This window comes from Candoia aspera, chromosome 15 (assembly GCF_035149785.1).
Source record: "Candoia aspera isolate rCanAsp1 chromosome 15, rCanAsp1.hap2, whole genome shotgun sequence".
NCBI lineage: Eukaryota > Metazoa > Chordata > Lepidosauria > Squamata > Boidae > Candoia > Candoia aspera.
In genome coordinates this window covers 4,915,085-4,933,700 of record NC_086167.1, presented here as the reverse complement: position 1 = coordinate 4,933,700, position 18,616 = coordinate 4,915,085, and the positions used below count along the sequence as shown (strand labels likewise).

The 18,616-nt window shown below is 46.8% G+C and overlaps 1 protein-coding gene across 7 annotated transcripts in view; it reads right to left on the bottom strand.

Annotated features, from left to right (window-relative positions):
- EMID1 (EMI domain containing 1) overlaps positions 1 to 18,616 on the bottom strand; it is a 66,452-nt gene that overhangs the window by 17,067 nt on the left and 30,769 nt on the right. For all 7 annotated transcript variants that reach the window (XM_063315380.1, XM_063315379.1, XM_063315381.1 and 4 more), the window contains exons 4-9: positions 17,198 to 17,284; positions 15,928 to 15,989; positions 13,231 to 13,375; positions 10,003 to 10,110; positions 5,550 to 5,678; positions 1,907 to 1,984 (exon numbers count right to left, since the gene is read on the bottom strand). In XM_063315380.1, coding sequence (XP_063171450.1) covers positions 1,907 to 1,984; positions 5,550 to 5,678; positions 10,003 to 10,110; positions 13,231 to 13,375; positions 15,928 to 15,989; positions 17,198 to 17,284 — 609 coding nt within the window. The remainder of the gene's footprint in view (positions 1 to 1,906; positions 1,985 to 5,549; positions 5,679 to 10,002; positions 10,111 to 13,230; positions 13,376 to 15,927; positions 15,990 to 17,197; positions 17,285 to 18,616) is intronic.

Sequence of the window (18,616 nt, the reverse complement as noted above, 5' to 3'; positions counted from 1 at the left end):
TGCAGATGCTTGTGAGAGGCTTGTAACTGGAACATAACAGCGTTTTTCCTCTCCTCTAAACCTATCACTGGAGATCAGACAAGAATTCTGTGGCCTGAGCAGCTTCCATTCTCAGCCAGGCTGATTAATAGCTACAGAAAGATGTGGTTTTTTCCTACCCTTCCACCAAACTGTCTACGTTTTTAAAGCCATCTCAGCTCTAGACATGCAGTCATCATTTTTACGAGCTACATATCTATGGCGCAAACCAGTTGGTTTCATGGGACGGTTTGGGTATCTGGGTTTGGAAAGAGACACAGAAGAAAATTCTTGCTACTGACTCCACAACTCTCAAGCTGATGAGCAAGACTCTTTCCCCCTTTCCCCAAAGAGGGACTGCAGTTAGGGAAGCCCACAGAGGTGGGGTCAAAGAAGTAAAAATGGCAGTAGTGATCCCATGATCAAAGCCCCAGCCCTTTTTAATGTCCACACTGCAGATGCCCCTGGCTAAGGTAAGACCTCCCTCAAGATCAGCATGTCCAATGAACCTGTTGGCCGGGGCAGTGGGAATTGGACAAACAAGCAGAAGATGAGCAGAATGGATCCACAAACATCAACTAGGTGTCCAAAGACATGATGCGCCTTCATTAATCATCCTCCTGCAAACAGGAATTATGGGCATAATTTCAACTGGGAAACAGTGAAAGTCATAAAACAAGCCAGATTGAAAAATGCAAGAGAATTCTTAGAAGCATGGGACTCCAATCAAGTAGCAATCAATAGACCTATAGACAAACTCTTAACTAGGGAGCTGTTGATGGACTTATCAAAAGACCTATCAAAAGATCCAGCATTAGAGCATCAGGTCAATACCCAACCACATTCCCACATCACACAGCAACACCTAGATAGTTCCAGGCCATTTTCTAAGAAGCAAAAACATAGATAACTTAGAATCACCCCCAGATTAGCCAAATAGATAATCTACCTACAACAAGGCATCAATCATTTGCAAAGCAGCATCCGCCCACAGGGCCATTCCATCCAAGTATGTACAAGCCAACCAAGGAACCCCTCTTCTCCAAAATTCTTGCACTGATGAGGTGTCAGCCCCACTAGGTAGACCAGACCAGGAAATCAATTCCACAGGAAGGCTAAAACTACTTTTACAGATATTGGCTATAATAACAGAGTCTTGCAAGTCTGATTGTGCTGTAGCTCCTCCTCCTTCCTCATAGCATCATAGGGTTGGAAGGGACCTCGGAGGTGTTCTAGTTCTACCCCCTGCCTAAGCCCAAGGCAGGAATCAAATATACTCCAGTGAATTAGGGAGCTGAGCACTTCGGAATGTTATCTGGACCTTCTGGACTTAAAAATGCTTCATCCCCTTTTGCCCAGGTGATGGTTCCTGCATATCTCCATCAAGGTCATCGTACTTCTTCTTGACGTGATGTTACTTGTATATGGCAATCAAAGGTTTAATAAGTTTAATAAATTACTATTACTATTATTATTAAAGGAGGCTCACAGGACTCCAATGCATTGGGAATCCTAGTCAAATCCACCTGGAAGGCAACAGGTAGAGGGAGGCTGCTTGGGATGGGCGCCCGCCTTATGGAACATTCTCCCCCTTGAAGTGAGGTCATCTCCATCCCTACTTATTTTCCAGAAATCCCTCAAAACCTGGCTCTTCCATCAGAGCTGGGAGGTCTCAGGGGACCGGTGAGATGTTGAGGCGGCTCCCTTGCTGATCTAATCTCTTGTGTGCTTTATGCTTTTTTAACTTTGAATATGACTGTTTTTGACATGTTCATTGCTTTCTATTTTTTGCTGTACGCTGCCCAGAGTTACTTCTTGTGAGTTGGGCGTCCATACAAATTTGATAAATGAATGAATGAATGAATAAATAAATAATTCGGATGCTTACCCATTGGGCCAGGAGGTCCAGCTGTAACTGGACCAGTTACACCAGTTTCAGTGAAGGAGTTGGAGAGAAGCAAGTCCCCTAAGACGTAAGGGAAAAGAAAGGCAATGAAGGCATTCTCGTTAAGGTCACCCACATATTCTCTCTCTCCACACACATCCACAATTGTTACAATAACATGCAAGCTCCTAAACCAGGGTTTCTCAACCAGGGTTCTGCAGCACCCCCGGGTTCCGCGAGAGGTCACTAGGGGTTCTCTGGGAGATCACAATTTATTTAAAAAATGATCTCAAATTTGGGCAACTTCACCTTAAAGAGGTGAGTTTCATTCTTTATTTTTAGTTTGAGAACACCGTTAGTGCATATCAACAGGCCAAACCATGAAACCAGTATCATACTTTTGTAACTTCCGGCCTACATTTGAGCCTGAACGTGCAGGGTTCCCCAAAGCCTGAAAAATATTTCAAGGGTTGCTCTGGGGTTGAAAAGTTGAGGAAGGCTGCACTAAACTCTTGTGCCCAAGAGCTTGTTTTACAGCCTGCTTGGTGCCAGTGGATGGGGTGATGGTGGCTTCATTCATTTATTTATCAAATTTGTCACCACCCATCTCCTCCCACCAGAGGGACTCTTAACTGAAGGTGCAAACGAAAACTAAGAAACAGGTAAAAAAAATGTGCATATGTACATGTACTGTACGGAGCCACGGAGAAGGGCTTAGAGAAACTTTCAGTTCATGCAGCTGTAGATTATATTTAGCTTTTGAAAATAAATGTTTCAAAATGTCTGCTCACACCCCACTAAAATTTCCACTAAAAATATCCCGATTTTGTTTTGTTTCTGCCAATCCTGCATCCTGTACTTGTGTCTTTGACCTTTGTACCTACAGACAGGAATTTTTTGCCCTCTTGCTGTGAATTCTGTTTTCCTGATTTTGATTTAGCATCCTTTTTTTTCCTTTGTTCCTTCGAGTCAGTTTTTTTGACTCCTAGCAACTGCCTGGACAAGTCCCTGCAGTTTTCTTGGCAAGGTTTTTCAGAAGTGGTTTGCCACTGCCTCCTTCCTAGGGCTGAGAGGAAGTGGCTGGCCCAAGGTTGCCCAGCCAGCTTTCACGCCTAAGGCAGGACTAGAATTCATGGTCTCCTGGTTTCTAGCCTGGTGCCTCGCCCACTACACCAAACGGGCTCCTCTAGCACCCTAGCCTATCAGAATCTTGCTAGCTGGATTTACCCATCACAATGAGCCCTACTTTCTTAAACCATGATTTGCTCCACGGCCCATAGTCAAACAAGCTATGTTAAGCCTTAATAGAAAGTGTAAGCTAGATTATTTTACCTACTGTTTGGAGTTACCTGAAAATTAGACACAGGTCACTTCTACTCCAAACCCTTTATGAAAGTGCAGAACATGCACATTGCAGGAAAAAAATCCTCTACCCGATCCTTTCAGACTGATGCCAAAATACGATACACCATTTCCTGGATATAGTTGTTCAAATAGCTCTGGATTCTCTTTAACATCCAGCTCATATTAGCCTAGCATGTCAATACTACGGGAAGCTTAGCAGAAATGAAGATATATTATGTCTAGGAGGGTCCCATGGTCTACAAAACCAGTGTAACGATGAAAAAAAGAAGATAAAGTTGTTAATGTTTCCTACTACAGATTAAGGTTGCTATAGTAACTAATCATTTTGGCTGGGTGAAGAGGTTGAATTTAATTGTCTCCTTTTCACATGTTAAATGGTTGCATCACCTGGGGGGGAGGAACTAGCCTGAAATTCTTGTTAGTTCCTCTTTTCCTTTTGTGCAGACATGTAGAAAGTCAGGCTGCTCTCACTGAGAGCCAAGTCCTTTAAATATGTTTTGCTTTCGTTTTGCTTTCTGTAAATAAATTATTTTTATAGAAATGCCTGGTGCGTGACTTTTCTGATCTCTCCTGGGCCAAAGGCTTTCCCAGCAATCTGCCAACAAAAGTGATGATTTATTTTTGATTGATCCCTACTAAACAATTCAGCAGTGCTCACACAACCGGCTAAACGAGCCAGGTAAAGACCTAACAGATGTATTTGCACAAGGTTAATGTTACGCCTGGCTAGCATTAACCTTCACTGGTTCTTCTGTGGCTTAGAGAAATTAACCTAGACCATTTGATTATGGTTCATGTATTGTGGGAACTGGGGAGGCAGGCTAATTCAATCAGCAGGTTATGGGTGTTGTGTGAAGGCATCCTCAGTGTACAATTGACTCAGCTGGGCCATTTCTGCTCCACAGAATCATCCCTTTCTCCAATGCTTATTCTGTCTACCCTTTCTGCAATGGGCATTCAGGGCAGCTCTTCTGTTCAACCACCCTTGTTCTCTAAAGAAGGAAAGCTGATCTTCCTTCATCAGAGCCCTCAGCAGGCTGGCCATGTTGAGTTCCTTCCTGGTGACATTTCTGTGGCTCTTGACACAGCCACATTTGCCCAGCTGAAATAAAGGTCCATGAGAAAGCCCTAAAGAAGAGCGGTTTTCCTGCTTCAAGCAGCAACAAGAGATGGCGGATTTATGGGAAACAAAAAAGCATTTCAACCAGGAGAAAAGAGTTCAAGACTCCCTCAAGTCAAACTCAGCTCCTGGGGGCCCTCTGGACACATCCAGGTAATTTTCGTGGCAGCCGTAGAGAAATGGGGTTGCCATGGCCTTGTTCCAGGATGGTTTTTTATATCAGCTACGTTTACCTGTGTTTCAAATTAATATCCCGCCTTTTTCAGGATCTCAAGGAGGCATACACAGCCTCCCATTTATTTGCCTTTATAAACCGCTTCTGTCTCGGAGGAGTCTAAATGGTATACAAAGGCCAACGGCCACCCTGTGAGGCGGGGTGATCTGAGAGACAGCACCTGGCCCGAAGTCCCCCAGAGAGCTTCGCCCTGCTCCTAGTAAAGCCCCTTAATGACTCCACCATGATGGCTCTTGGGCGGAGAGAGGGACTGTCCCCAGGTCCCTCATGGAGCTTCCCAGGCTGAGGAGGGACCAGAACCTGGGTCTCCCCCTCTTAGTCCAAACCTTCACACCTTTACATCGCTCTGCCTGTTGGGTTGAGAGAGAAGGACTGGCCAAGGTCATCTTGGGAGTCTTTATGGCTGAGGGGGACTAGAACCTGGGTCTCCCCACTCCCAACACCTTAACCACTCCACCATGATGGCTCTTAGGTTGAGAAAGAGTAGAGTGACTGTCCCCAGGTCCCTCATGTAGCTTCCATGGCTGAGGAGGGACCAGAACCTGGGTGTCCCCACTCTTAGTCCAGCACCTTCACTGCTACACCACAATGACTACTGGGTTGTGAGAGACGGACTGGCCCAAAGTCATCTTGGAAGTCTTTATGGCTGAGAGGGAGTAGAACCTGGGTCACCTCACACCCAGCCCAACACTCAACCACTCCGCCATGGTGGCTCTTCAGCTGAGAGAGAGGGACTGTCCCCAGGTCCTTCATGGAGCTTCCATGCCTGAAGGGGGACTAGAACCTGGGTCTCCCCACCCTTAGTCCAGCACCTTCCCCACCAGCCCATGTTTCTCCATCTAGCCCAGTGTTCCTCAACCTCAGCAACTTTAAGACGTGTGGACTGCAACTCCCAGAATTCCCCAGCCAGCCTTGCTTTGACTTACTTTGATCTGGGATTGGTGAAATTTGGGGCCTGACTGGGGCTGGTGGTCCTGGTGGTCCAGGAGGCCCCTTCTCTCCAGGGACCCCCCTTGCCCCATCTCGTCCTGGTGGGCCAGGGGGACCTGGAGGACCTGAAAGAAAAAAATGTAGAAAGTGAAAAGAGATGAGCCAAGCAAAGCTGTTGTACTTATGGGCAAGGCGTGAGGTCCAGGTGGACCGAGGAAGGACACAAAGGACATGATATTGACAGGGCCCTCTGGCTGCATTTCCCAGCCTGAATGTTTCTTCTGCATTTTTAGTACCAGATCATTCAGTACTGTATGATGAGGATCTCCGCTGAAATGGTTGTCCACTGAGCATGTGGCACGCAGGGTTCTTATATGTAGTGATGAGATGGCCAAAATATATGCATGACTTCCTTTCTTTCATGGTACAGTCCTCTTCCCAGTAGTCTGCAGCCTCCCTGACTTCCCACACTCGCATTGTCTCCTCTGTGGTACAGTCTTCTCTCCTACAGTTTGCAGCCCCCCGATCTCCCATGCTCCCTTCAATCCCAAGAGAAGCCCCCATGTCAGAATTAAGGTTGGAAGTCCCTCCTAGCAACCTGGATGAGCAACCAGTTAATCCACGGAGAACGTCTCTTCAAGCTCTGATTACTAATATGTTAGAGCAGGGTTTCTCAACCTGGTCAACTTTAAGCTGTGTGGACTTCAACTCCCAGAATTCCCCAGCCAGCCATGGGTGGGAATTGAAGTGAATTGAATTGAAGTCCACACATCTGAAGGTTGACAAGGTTGAGAAACACTGATCTAAGTGGAGCCTGCATGTTCAAGAGCAGAATATCCTTAAGTTTTCATTGTTGAGCAGCCAGCAACAGGAAGATTGAGACGGCATGCTACAGACCCCACCGGTAAGGGAATTCCACTTGGCGGGGTCCAGGAGGCGGGCCTTCTCTGCAGTGGCACCAGCCTTCTGGAACATTCTGCCCCTGGAGGTGAGGCAGGCCGCTTCGCTCCCGGCCTTCCGGAAGAATTTGAAGACCTGGTTCTGCCACCTCGCCTGGGGTGGGAGCAGCAATAGTTCTTCCTGGGGGTGGCTGGTACCGTAACTCCCTCCCAATAAATGAGATCCTTGCTCCTTGGATTTTGTATTTATTTATTATGATTTATTATCTGTTTATACTGTAATTTATATTTTTATGGTTTTAATTGTGGATTTTATTGTAAACCGCCCAGAGTCCCCCTTTTGGGGGGAGATGGGCAGTGTTAGAAATTTGAGAGAGAGAGAGAGAGAGAGAGAGATAGTTGCATACTGTTGGAAACAGGCTACTGGACGAGATGGACCCTGGATCCGATTGTAATGGTATGTGGGAAAGACCTTGGGAGACAGGGCAAAGAGATGCTGCCTAGAGAATGGTCAGATAAGAGAGGACATAGCCCGCAGCTGAATAGTGGGTGGGGAAAGAGGCTCAGAAGGGACCCTCCCTAGTTTCTCAGGCTGTAAAGGAGGTATGGGGAGGTTTGTACTTTCAGACTTGCAAGATTCTCTCAATGTAGCTTTATAATAAAGTAGAATTAGCTTATTTGGCCATGTTTCCTGTCTGGTCTACCTGGTAAGGCTGACACCGATAGCTCTTCTGCAGGGGACTTGGACGTGGGATTGGGGCTCCACGTCCTTGTACCACAGCCCACGAGTGCACTGAGACCGGAAAAGTAAAGATGCTGGTTTGGGCCAGAGAGCCTCTCCCATCATTCCTGCCCAGCCCTGGGAGGTCATCACAAAAAACTGCAATGTGAAAGAATAGCTCAGCAGGGGGGAGGGGGGGCAGGAGGGAACTGTGTGGGTAGGAGATGCAGATTGGGATCTCTGTGGGGTTAATAATTAACTCCAAATAGCCAGAAGCCATTTTCTCTGGATGTGTTCCAAATAGGAAATGCTAAGCAGACCCATGGAGGTGGCATGCAGGCTGCCAAACTGAAGGGCAGCCCCTTATTGGTTCCTGCTCTGGCTCTGTTTTAAGCAGCCTACCATCACCCGTCTCCGACAGCAGCTTTTCCTAAACTTCAGACTACAGTCACCCCTGGAGGCCAACTGGAGGTGGCCTTCCTTCTTCTCTCCAGGAGAGCTTTGGAAGTGGGGAAAAGGAGGGTCACAAATGTTTCTGCAGGACCCTGACAGGATGGAAGAAAATCTAGTGCAGGGACTTATGGAGAGGCAACACCCACCTCCCTCCGAAGGATAGCTGATTCTGTTGAGTTCCAGGGTGCAATTTAAAAATGTTAAATTACATGAGTGTAACACGATGCCAGCCCCACTAGGTAGGCCAGACCAGGAATTCAACTGCACAGGGAGACTAAAACTACTTTGTTGGAGATGGGCTATAACAACAGAATCTTGCAAGTCTGCTTGTGCTTGTCCTCCTCCCCCTTCCTATACTCCAGTGAATTAGGGGGGTGTCTCTCTGAGCCGCTTCCAAATGTTATCTGGCTGCTCTGGACTTAAAAGTGCTTCATCCCTTTTTGCCTAGGAAACGGTCATCTTCCTTCCTCTCTACACATGAAATGCATATATTGAAATAGACCGGCTGAGTTCCCAAAACTCGCTCCACCAAAATGCCAGGTGTTGGCTTGTGGCTTTTCTATATGAAACCAACCATTGTGGTTAGTACACTAGGATTGATGGTTTAATGTATGGTGAGAACCCAGCAACGGTAGTTCGTTGGATAAATGATGGTTAAGCAAACAATTGTTTCGTGGGACGTGTGAACCAGGTCAAATTAACTCACAAACAACAGCTTGGAAGTTTTGTTAGCATTTCATTGACTTGTCAGAAAAAGGCATTTCCATCCCAAAGTCCTTCAGCTCTTTACTCCATCATGGGACAATTGTGGATTGTGGATCATGGGAAGGGAAGAGCTGAGACTGGAGACTCACACAGAGACCCAACAGATAATTCCTCTGCCAGGAAATCTCCAAACACAAGCAAATTCTCACCCTGTCCAGCAGCTACAGTCCTATTCCCAAAATATGAGAGATTCTCCTTGAACATAATATTAGGTTTCCTGGGAGTTGAGCCAGTGACTTACAGATATCTCCAGTAGCTTTCATAGCTACTGGACCAGTGTTTCTCAACCTTGGCAGCTTGAAGATGGGTGGACTTCAACTCCCAGAATTCCCCAGCCAGCCACCTAACAATGCTGGCTGGGGATTTCTGGGAGTTGAAGTCCACCCATCTTCAAGCTGCCAAGGTTGAGACACTGTACTGTACCATACTGTAGCAATTCATTCATTCATTCATTCAGTATCAAATTTGTCACCACCCATCTCCTCCCACCACAGGACATGATCTTCCACTTCTTCTAGGATAATTTTCAACTTCCCTTTGTAAAGACCTGGGATCTCTGGTGGACTCCCATCCAAGACTAACCAAGCCTAACTGGGCTTATTTTCCAAGCCCAGGGAAAATCAGCTGGGTTAGCTAAATACAAATCCTTAACACCAAGCTCAATCTGAAAAGTAAATGGGAAGTTCTTGAAAAGCTATAGAAACTGTACCTCTGAAAAATGTGGAGAGCCAGAGTGACCTTTTATTTACATGGGGGCAGGGGAGAGAAAAGGGGGGGGGGAGAATCCAGCATGGTTAAACTGGCCAGTTTTATTTTGAGCCAAAAGTGGTTATTTGGGGACCTGCTTAAAAACATGTTCTTGACCTGGATCACGATCACACATTAATTCTTTCCCCCTTTTCTCCCTAAGCATCTGCTAAGCATTGATATTTTTTTAAGGTCTCTCTACCTGGCTGCAATCTGCTCTCAAAAGAATGATTTACCATACCTTTGCAGACAAAGGTTCGCAAGCACATCTCCTTTCAATAGTTTTTCTTGCTCATTAGAAATGCAGGGGGGCATTAATGGGCAAGAGTGTAGTACAGGTAGTCTTCACTTAACGACTGGAATTTTGGTTGCTTAGCAAAGCAGTCATTAAGAGCATCTGACCTGATTTCACGACCTTTTTTGCAGTGGTCTTTAAGCAAAGCATTGTGGGCGTTAAGCAAACCAGTGGTCATTAAGCAAATCAGGCAGTTCCCCACTGGTTTTGCTTGCCAGAAGCCAGCCAGGCAGGTTGAAAATGGTGATCACGTGACCACAGGATGCTGCAACAGTCATAAACATGAACCAGTTGCCAAGTGCCCAAATTGTGATCATGTCGTCATGGGGAAGCTGCGATGGCCCTAAGTGTGAGGACCGGTCATAAGTCAGTTTTTTCGGCACCATTGTAAGTCCGAACCATCACTAAACGAATGGTTGTTAAGTGAGGACTACCTGTAACATTCAGTAGGGAAAGGCTGCCAAGGGCAGGTTTTAATCAATGGATTATATTCTTTGGAATCTTAATCCGAGACGCTCCGGATTCTGTGAGCAAAGAAGGAACTGCGCCCCATAACAGCACCAACGTACCCTGTGGTCCAACTGGACCCTTGACCCCAGGAACGCCTGAAGGCCCCCGGATCCCAGCATCTCCTTTGGGCCCTACGGGGCCCGGTGGCCCTTGCAAACCCAATCTTCCTGGAACAGAGAGGAGGAAACTCATTAAATTTGCACATTCATGATTGCCAATATGGGGGTTGAAATCAACAGGGCTGCAAATATGACTCTGGGTCAATCACTCTGGATTAAGCAACTTATGTTGGGGACCCCTGCTAGGAATATGCAAAATGTTTGGACTTCCAGGGTTTCCACAGCCAAAATGTCCAGCCCTGAGCATGAAAAGGGGCTTCGGAGATAATTTCTACAGTGTTTTGAATCTTAAACTGTTCCAAAGGGATCAACCGGTCTGTTTTGCCCTCACAACCACTGCTGGGCACTCGAAGCAGGAAGTTTTGAATTCAAACAGGGCATCTGTGAGGATCTCGGCCTGTTTTTAACCACCTCCCACTACAACCCTTCGAGGTAGGTGGGGTGAGAAGCAGCAACTGAACAAAGGAACAATGAGCAATATGGCCAAGGAAGGAAAGGGGGAAAAGTATATCCTGAGATTGGCAGAATGTATGTAGGAAAGACCTTGGGAGATGGAGTGAAGAGATGCTGCCTAGGGAACAGTCAGATAAGAGAGGGCAAAGCCTGCAGCTGCACAATGGGTGGAGAAAGGGGCTCAGGAGGGATCCTCCCTAGTTTCTCGGGCTGTAGAGGAGGTAGGGGGAGAATTGTACTTTCAGACTTTCAAGATTCTGTCAATGTAGCCTTACAATAAAGTAGAATTAGCTCATCTGGTTGTGTTTCCTGTCTGGCCTACCTGGGAAGACTGACATCAATCTTGCAGTTCTGAAAGTACAACTCTCCTGTCTCTTTTACAGCTAAATATCAAGGTCCAAACTGTTAGTTACCTAACAGGTAGAGTTGAAGTGGCTGTTAGTGATAGTGGATAGCTGTAATGGTGTGTGAGTATGTGAGAAAGACCTTGGGAGACGGGGAAGAGATACTGCCTAGGGAACAGTCAGATAAGAGAGGGCAAAGCCCGCAGCTGCATAATGGGCAGAGAAAGAGACCCAGAAGGGACCCTCCCTAATTTCTTAGACTGTAAAAGAGACAGTAGGAGATTTGTACTTTCAGACTTGCAAGACTGATGTCAGCCTTACCAGGTAGACCAGACAGGAAACATGATCAGATGAGCTAATGCTACTTCATTATAATTAACAGAACCTTGCAAGTCTGAAAGTACAGATCTCCCGCCGTCTCCTTTACAGCCTGAGAAACTAGGGAGGGTCCCTCCTGAGCCTCTTTCTCTGTCCATTATGCAGCTGGGGGCTCTGCCCTCTCTTATCTGATCCTTCCCTAGGCAGCATCTCTCCCCCACCCCCCATCTCCCAAGGACTTTCCCACATACTATTACAGAGAAAGACAAAACAATAATAATAATGTTAATGAGGTTGATAAAGATCCAAAGACAGGGGCTTCTGCAGAGAGGGGTCAAAAAAAGTCAAGATGGTGGCTGTGACCATGAAAGCATCAACACACCTAAAAAACAGGCAGGGCTTCAATCACACAGTCATGGCTGCCATCTTGACTTTTTTGGCCCCTTTCAGTGGAAACTGCTCTCCAGACGCACCTTCTCTCTTCCCAAATCAGTAATGACCATATTCAGTCATTTAGAAAGAAAACTGAGCATTGTTTAAGAAGCCAGGAGTCGCTACCCCCCAAGATCTTCTGGCATGTCCAACTAGAACACAAGACCCGAGGGCAGAATTTGAAATCCCAGATCAAAATCCTTCTAATTCTCATAGCTGCTGTTTGGAAGTTTCATATCTATTCCCCGGGATCATGAGGCTTAATAACGTAAAGGAGGGGGTTTATCCTTTAAAAAAAAAAAAAAAGCAATGTAGAGGATATAACAGCAGCTTAATAGTGCGACAGTTTCCAAACCGAGCGGGCCTACTGTATAATTTAGAGCCGCTGAAGCATCACCGTTGGGCCCCCTACACCAGCTTTTTTGCTGCTAGCTGCCCCATTAGCAGGGCTGCATTGCAAAGCAAGTAGGAGTTGGGGGGGCATGAATTTGGTTCAGGCAGCCAGAAAACCCTGTTCTGGTCGCAAAGGAATGCATCTGTTTGCCCTCACGCTGTGCTTGCGGCATTGTTTCGCTGGGTGAGATGAAGGGCAGAGGGATCAAGCACACTTTCGACATCCTGTGCAAGGGAAGACAGACCCCCCCTCGCCCCCACAAGAGCCCTTCCCATTCCACCCCCTCCCCAACCCCTCCCTCTGTGCACAACGGAGCCAGCGATCAACCTCCCTCCCTAGTCAACGCTTACACTCCAAACCAGAAGCATATGCTGTGTTGCAGCAAAAGCGGGGGGGGGGGGAGATACACTTTTCCAGTGGCAGGAACTGAAGCCAGCACCTTCAGTTGCAGCCCCCTCCCCTGACGCTCCCCTTCCCACCAGCCTGGGGAGGGGGCCTGGGGGGCTGGGGCTGACTTTCAGAAGTCAATCATTTCCCCAATCCCACTTCAGGCCTGGGGGCAGCATCTAGGACCATCCAGGGATGCTGCTGCTGCCACTCTGCACAAACTTACAGACGGTGGCTGGGTTCACACGCCGTGTTGGTTTAGGTGAGCCGCCTCTTCCCAAGCAGACCCCACCCCGCGTTTCTCCTTTGCCCTCGTCTACCTTTGCCAGCCACTGTGTTTGGCGTCAGTTTGTTTAATCTTGGTTTGTGGAAGAAGCCACAAAGGGATGGGTTTGCTGAAGCGAAGTCACGAACGGCAGCTGCGCAACGGTAGGATTAGCACAACACGCTCAGCCACGGGCAAGAAAACCACATTAAGGTGAGCCAGGATATGGCAATCCAGTCCATGGCTGAGTTCACACAACACATCATCAGTTCGGGTGTAAATCTCAGAGAGGCATTTGCACAACAGGAGACCAGGGCTGCAATTGGGGGGGGCAAGCAGGGCATGTGTCCCAGGCACCGCACTGGGGGGGGCACCAAAATGAGTGCTGGGGGGTGTGTGCCAAAATGTGCATGGAATCCATGTTTGCCCAGGTTGACACAGACCCTAGTTGCAGGCCTGCAAGAGACGCATAGGAAAAAAAAACAGGCCGAGTTCTGATCACGGCCACCATCTTGACTTTTTTGACCAGACCGTGCAGACATCCCTGCAGGCAGCGTTCCTTCGCACTCACTTACCTTTCACATGTTCTTCTCCGGGTTTTCCTTGGGTGGCCAGAGAGTCCCACATATTTAAGGGATTAGGGGCAGCATTGCCTGTTGGGGGCAATCGTCGGTGAGATACGGGCGAGGGCACAGATTCGGGCGTGGTAAAGGTGGCTACCTGGGGGCGAAAGGGAACAGATTCAGTCATGCAACTCCCCCCAAGGACAGGCTTCAGGCTTGAACAGAGGGAAGGAAGAGGCAAAGCCTAAAATACACTTGACCCCCAGTGTAGGGGGAGCGCAATATAATTGTAATGCTGGGAGAGAGCATCCAAGTGGTGCCCAAGCCAACTATCTCCCCTTTCTTGTGCAAGAACAACTGTGAATTTCTGAGCCTCGTGAAAATGAAAGGAATGTGCAGAACACCCCCCCACACACACACACCCCAGTGGCCTTGCAGGCTTGAATTCTGATGCTGAAGTACCTGTTGTTCCCCAGGCTTATCAGCTGGAAGGCAGTTCACAAGACCAAAAATGTCTGTCTTTAGAATACAGTCCCCTGTAATGGCATGTGGGAAAGACCTTGGGAGACGGGGTGAAGAGATGCTGCCTAGGGAATGGTCAGAGAAGAGACAGCCTAGCCCACAGCTGGATAATAGGATGGGCAAGAGGCTCAGAAGGGACCCTCCCTAGCTTCCCAGGCTGTAAAGGAGACGGCGAGAGATTTTTACTTTCAGACTTGCAAGATTCTGTTAATGTAGCTTTACCATACTGTATAGTAGAATCAGCTTATCTGGTTGTGTTTCCTGTCTGGTCTCCCTGGTGTAGTGGCAATGTGGAAGACCACTGTTATTTCAAGGAGTTTAAGTGACATATTTTGATTTTCTCCTTCACACGAAGAAGCTTAGAGTTTATTTTGAATTATACTAAGGCTTAGCTAGCTTGCTTTTTATTTCTGTTTGAAGTGGGGGGAGAAGAGAAAACCCCAAGCTTGTTTTTGTTAAGCACTAGCTTATCTGTATAGCTTCCCAGGCTCTTGGATTAAACAGGTGCCCCAGACCCGGGGAGCTATCCCGTCAAGGTCAGATCCTGCAGCCTCAGGACCCTGGAAACAGGGCCACGGGGTTTTAGGGCCAGACTTTGATAAAAACCTGAGGATGGCCTTTTGAGTTTGGGAGCTTCTGCACAGACCTGAGCACTGGCTGCTGTGGAAATGGAGCCATCCCGGGGTATCTCCGCTGTCCTGATGAAGGGGCTCCTGACAGCCTATGGGAGACTGGGTTTCAACTTGCTTGGTATCTTATGATATTTATTTATTTATTTATTTATTTATTTATTTTCTATCCCGCCTTTATTATTTTTATAAATACCTCAAGGAGGCGATCATACCTAATACTCCTTCCTTCTCCTATTTTCCCCACAACAACCACCCTGTTATGTTATGCTGTTTATGCTTCTGTTTAATCTGCCTAAACTACGTTTCTGTTTAAATCTGTTTGCTTAAGTTAATAATAAAGCTTAAAATCTCTTTATCCACTGGCGTGCTTATTGTCTCTGGATCTAAAAGAACCAATTGTCTGAGCACCTGATCACTGCTCGGACACTTGGCAGAACACCTGGTAAGGCGAATCTCCAGCTGCCTGCTTTACAGTCCAAGATACTATGTAGGGTCCCTTCTGAGCCTCTTCCCATTATGCAGCTGTGGCTATGCCCTCTACCATCTGACCATTCCCTGGGCAGCATCTCTTCACCCCATCTCCCAAGGTCTTTCCCACATACCAATACAGGGTGTCCCTGTCACTTGGGTTAATAAATGTATTTATTTAGTTAGTTATTTTATTAATCAAATTTATCACCGCCCATCTCCCCTAAGGTGGGTCCTAAGATCCTTATAAAGGGTATGATATAACAGGACATGAGCTGTAGTTTCAATAGCTCCTTGTCCACGGGGCACAGTCTTGATGTAATGCTACAGTCTGTGGGAAAGACCCTGGGAGACTGGACCCAGAGATGCTGCCTAGGGAACGGTCAGATAAGAGATGGCATAGCCCACAGCTGGACAGTGAGTGGGGCAAGAGGATTAGGAGGGACCGTCCCTAGTTTCTTGGGCTGTAAAGAGGACAGCAGGAGAACTGTACTTTCAAGGGTCTTTTAATGTAGCTTTACAATAAAGTAGAATTAGCTCATCTGGTCGTGTTTCCTGTGTGGTCTACCTGGTAAGGCTGGCATCCCCCTTCCTTTTCTTAAGAGGGAGGGGTACAGATGGAGTTGGGCGGCCAATAAATTTTTAAAAATAAATAAATAATATTCGATTTGTATGGCCACTCATTCCCCCTAAGTAACTCTGGGCAGCTCACAGCTCTTGCTCTTATTTTACAAGGTTTCACATGACTTCCACGCTTCCTCAGGGTGCAGAAGGGAGGGGAATGTCTATTTTTATGCAGTGCGTTTCCTGGGTGATATTTTTACTTCAGCTGACCAGCAGGAGGCAGCACAGGGCCAGCTGCTCAGAGTTGCTGTTGTGAGATGGGCGGCGATATCAATTGACTGAATAGTTGATAATTAATTTAATGATTGAGAGTTGTTCGCTGAATAAATAGCAAGAGGTCGTGCATGACTGATCATACAGAGCCAAAAGGAAAAACAAGCCCCACTTTGGCTGAGCGTGACATATAAGTCCACTCCAAGATGCAGACTCATGGACCACCCCAACCACAAAAATGAAGGATAACCTTGGCTTCCAGGAGGTTGACTCTTTCCAACAGCTTAGAGAATTTGCTGCAGTTGAAACAGCCTGTGGAACCAAACCAGAGAACAGGTGAGCAAGGAGTTCCAGGGACTTTCAGGGCAGGATGGAAGAAAGGGATTGTGCAGGGCCAGCTTTACAACGAAGCAGAGCAAATCAGCCTGATGAAAACTTTTGAAACTTCTTTCAAAGGCAAAAGAGGATGCCACTGAAATTCTCCTGGGCGCTGCTGTTCATTCGGTGATGAAATAAATGCCCACGGTGCGCATGAGTGTCCCATTTTGCCTTGTACAATCCTCGTTGCAATAGTCGGTGACCCTCGAATGCCTCCACATTTTGCAAAAGAGAAAGATCAGGTGCATTTTTCTCCCAGATCACAGGCTGACCAGCAACCATGAGAAGCCAGCTGCAACCAGCTACGATTTTTGCGGTGCTCATTAAGCGAGTCGCTGTGATCATTAAGCAAACCACATGGTGGTTAAACAAATCACGTGGCCCCCTATTGGTTTTGCTTATTGGAAGCCGGCTGGGAAAAGGGCCGCGACTGGGGGAAACGGCAATATTCCAGTGAAGTTGAATTCGGTGCATGCTCAAACTATGGCATTAACTTCTGCAAAAAGGATTTCTGGCAACCAGGATGCCTTGAAGGATTCATAGGGGATTAAGCTTTCAATGGCTGAGTCCCCTTGAAAGCAAAATATTATCAGTATTAGAGGTTAAAATACCTCTCTAGAGCAGCTTCTGTGAAACACAAGGAAAAACTATTTACAAGTAGCCCTCCCTTAACAACTGCCCTGTTAGCGACTGTTTGATGATGCTGAAAAAGTAATGGTGATCGGTCCTTGCACTTACGACCAGTGCAGCATCCAACAGTCATGTGATTGCCATTTGTGTGCTTGACAGCCAGCTTCCAACAAGCAGAGTCAATGGAGAGGCCAGCAGTGAAATCGCAAGTCACAGTCCCATGATGTCTTGCTTAATGACCATGCTGACTGCGGGAAAAAGTGACGTCGTCTGTTGCAGTCATGTGATGTTTTGCTTAACAACCGCATTGCTTAGCAACAGAGTTGCAGGTCCCAATTGTTGTTGTTAAGCAAGGACTACCTGTATTCTATTCTTGGCATATTGTATTCCTGTCTTGTGTAATCCCAGGGAGCAAAAGATGATGGGCACGGGGATCTCCCTCATTCTATCCTTACAACACTCTGGCTAGCTGGAAATTGGAAACAAGCAAGCAGTAGGTGAAGTTCCCTCACCAGAATACGCTGCAGGTTGGACAGGCAGTCTGCTCAGGGCAGGGATCCCGTGTGTGGCGCCTGGAATATCCTGGTAGTTGATAGTTTCTGAAAAAGCAAGAGAAAAAAACCAAAAACTTCCTTGAGGATAAGGTCCTGCTGCAGGGGTGTCCCCAGGAAGTGGTCAGAATGATCAAGATGGTGGCTGCAACAGTGCAGTCAGTCTTTCCTGTTTTCCGTTTTTTTTAAATGTTCATTGCCCTCTTGAATTTTCTGATCATCCCCTGTGGACACCTGTCCCATCGGATTCACAAAACACATTCGGCTGAAATGCAGGTGGCCAATCTGCATCTCAGTGCAGCTAATGGAGCAAAGCATGGGTAAGTTTTTTTTTAATCTGTTCAATCGTGTCCAATTCTCAGAGACTGTCCCTGCAGTTTTCTTGGCAGGTTTTTCGGAAATGGTTTGCCATTGCCTCCTTCCTAGGGCTGAGAGAAAGGGACTGGCCCAGGTTCACCCAGCTCGCTTTGCGCCTAAGGTGGGGCCAGAACTCAGGGTCTTCCAGTTTCCAGTACCTTAACCACAGCACCAAAATGGCTCTCTACTGATAAGTTAACCATGGATAAACCTGCCATGCAAGGGAAAAAGGAGTGGGACTTTCCACCTTAAGTTCCAGACTACCTCAAGCCAGCCCAGGGCTATCTCAGACAGGCCTTCAACTGTCTTTAGCAATCTTACAATTAACAATCCTGCCCCTGAAGCAATTTTTTTTGGGGGGGGACAGATACCAGCATGTTTTGACAGGGAAACTGTCAAATCTGAAGCCTATCAGGGTTTTCCTGGAGGTGCAGCAAGGTAAAATCTTGCATTGGTCAGCAGTTGGCACTACCAGCCGTGAATGAGACTTTCCTCTTTCACCAAAGAAAAACAGGATTTATTGCTGAATCAACAGGGCACTTTTTGGGCAGCATACACAAGTCGCTTTTTCCCCCCCAGCTGAACTGTTACTCTGATCTGCCAGGGTCCGCTCCTCTTCCAAAAAAGAATCAGCCAAAAATCTCCCCAATCATCTCTAAATTTGAGGGTCATCCTGCTAGATTTTACATTTATTTCTTTTTTAAGGGATGCTGACTCACACACCAGGTGGCCAAATATTTTTATCAAATTATACAATTGCCTAAAACTTTCAATTAGATATGTTGTTTTACTGTTTTATTGTTTTCCTTTTTTTCCCCCCGATAATGAATTGTGAGACTTAACTATTTTTCTTCTTCTGTGGTAAAATCTGGTCAAAGACAGTAATAAAGATATTTGAATTTGATCAACCAAAAAAGCAAAATGTGAACTGCTTTAATTCACCAACAAATGCATAGGATCCACTTCCTGCTGAAGACCCCCCTGAAATCGTTGCTCCTGCTTACTAGCCCAGCTAAAAACTGC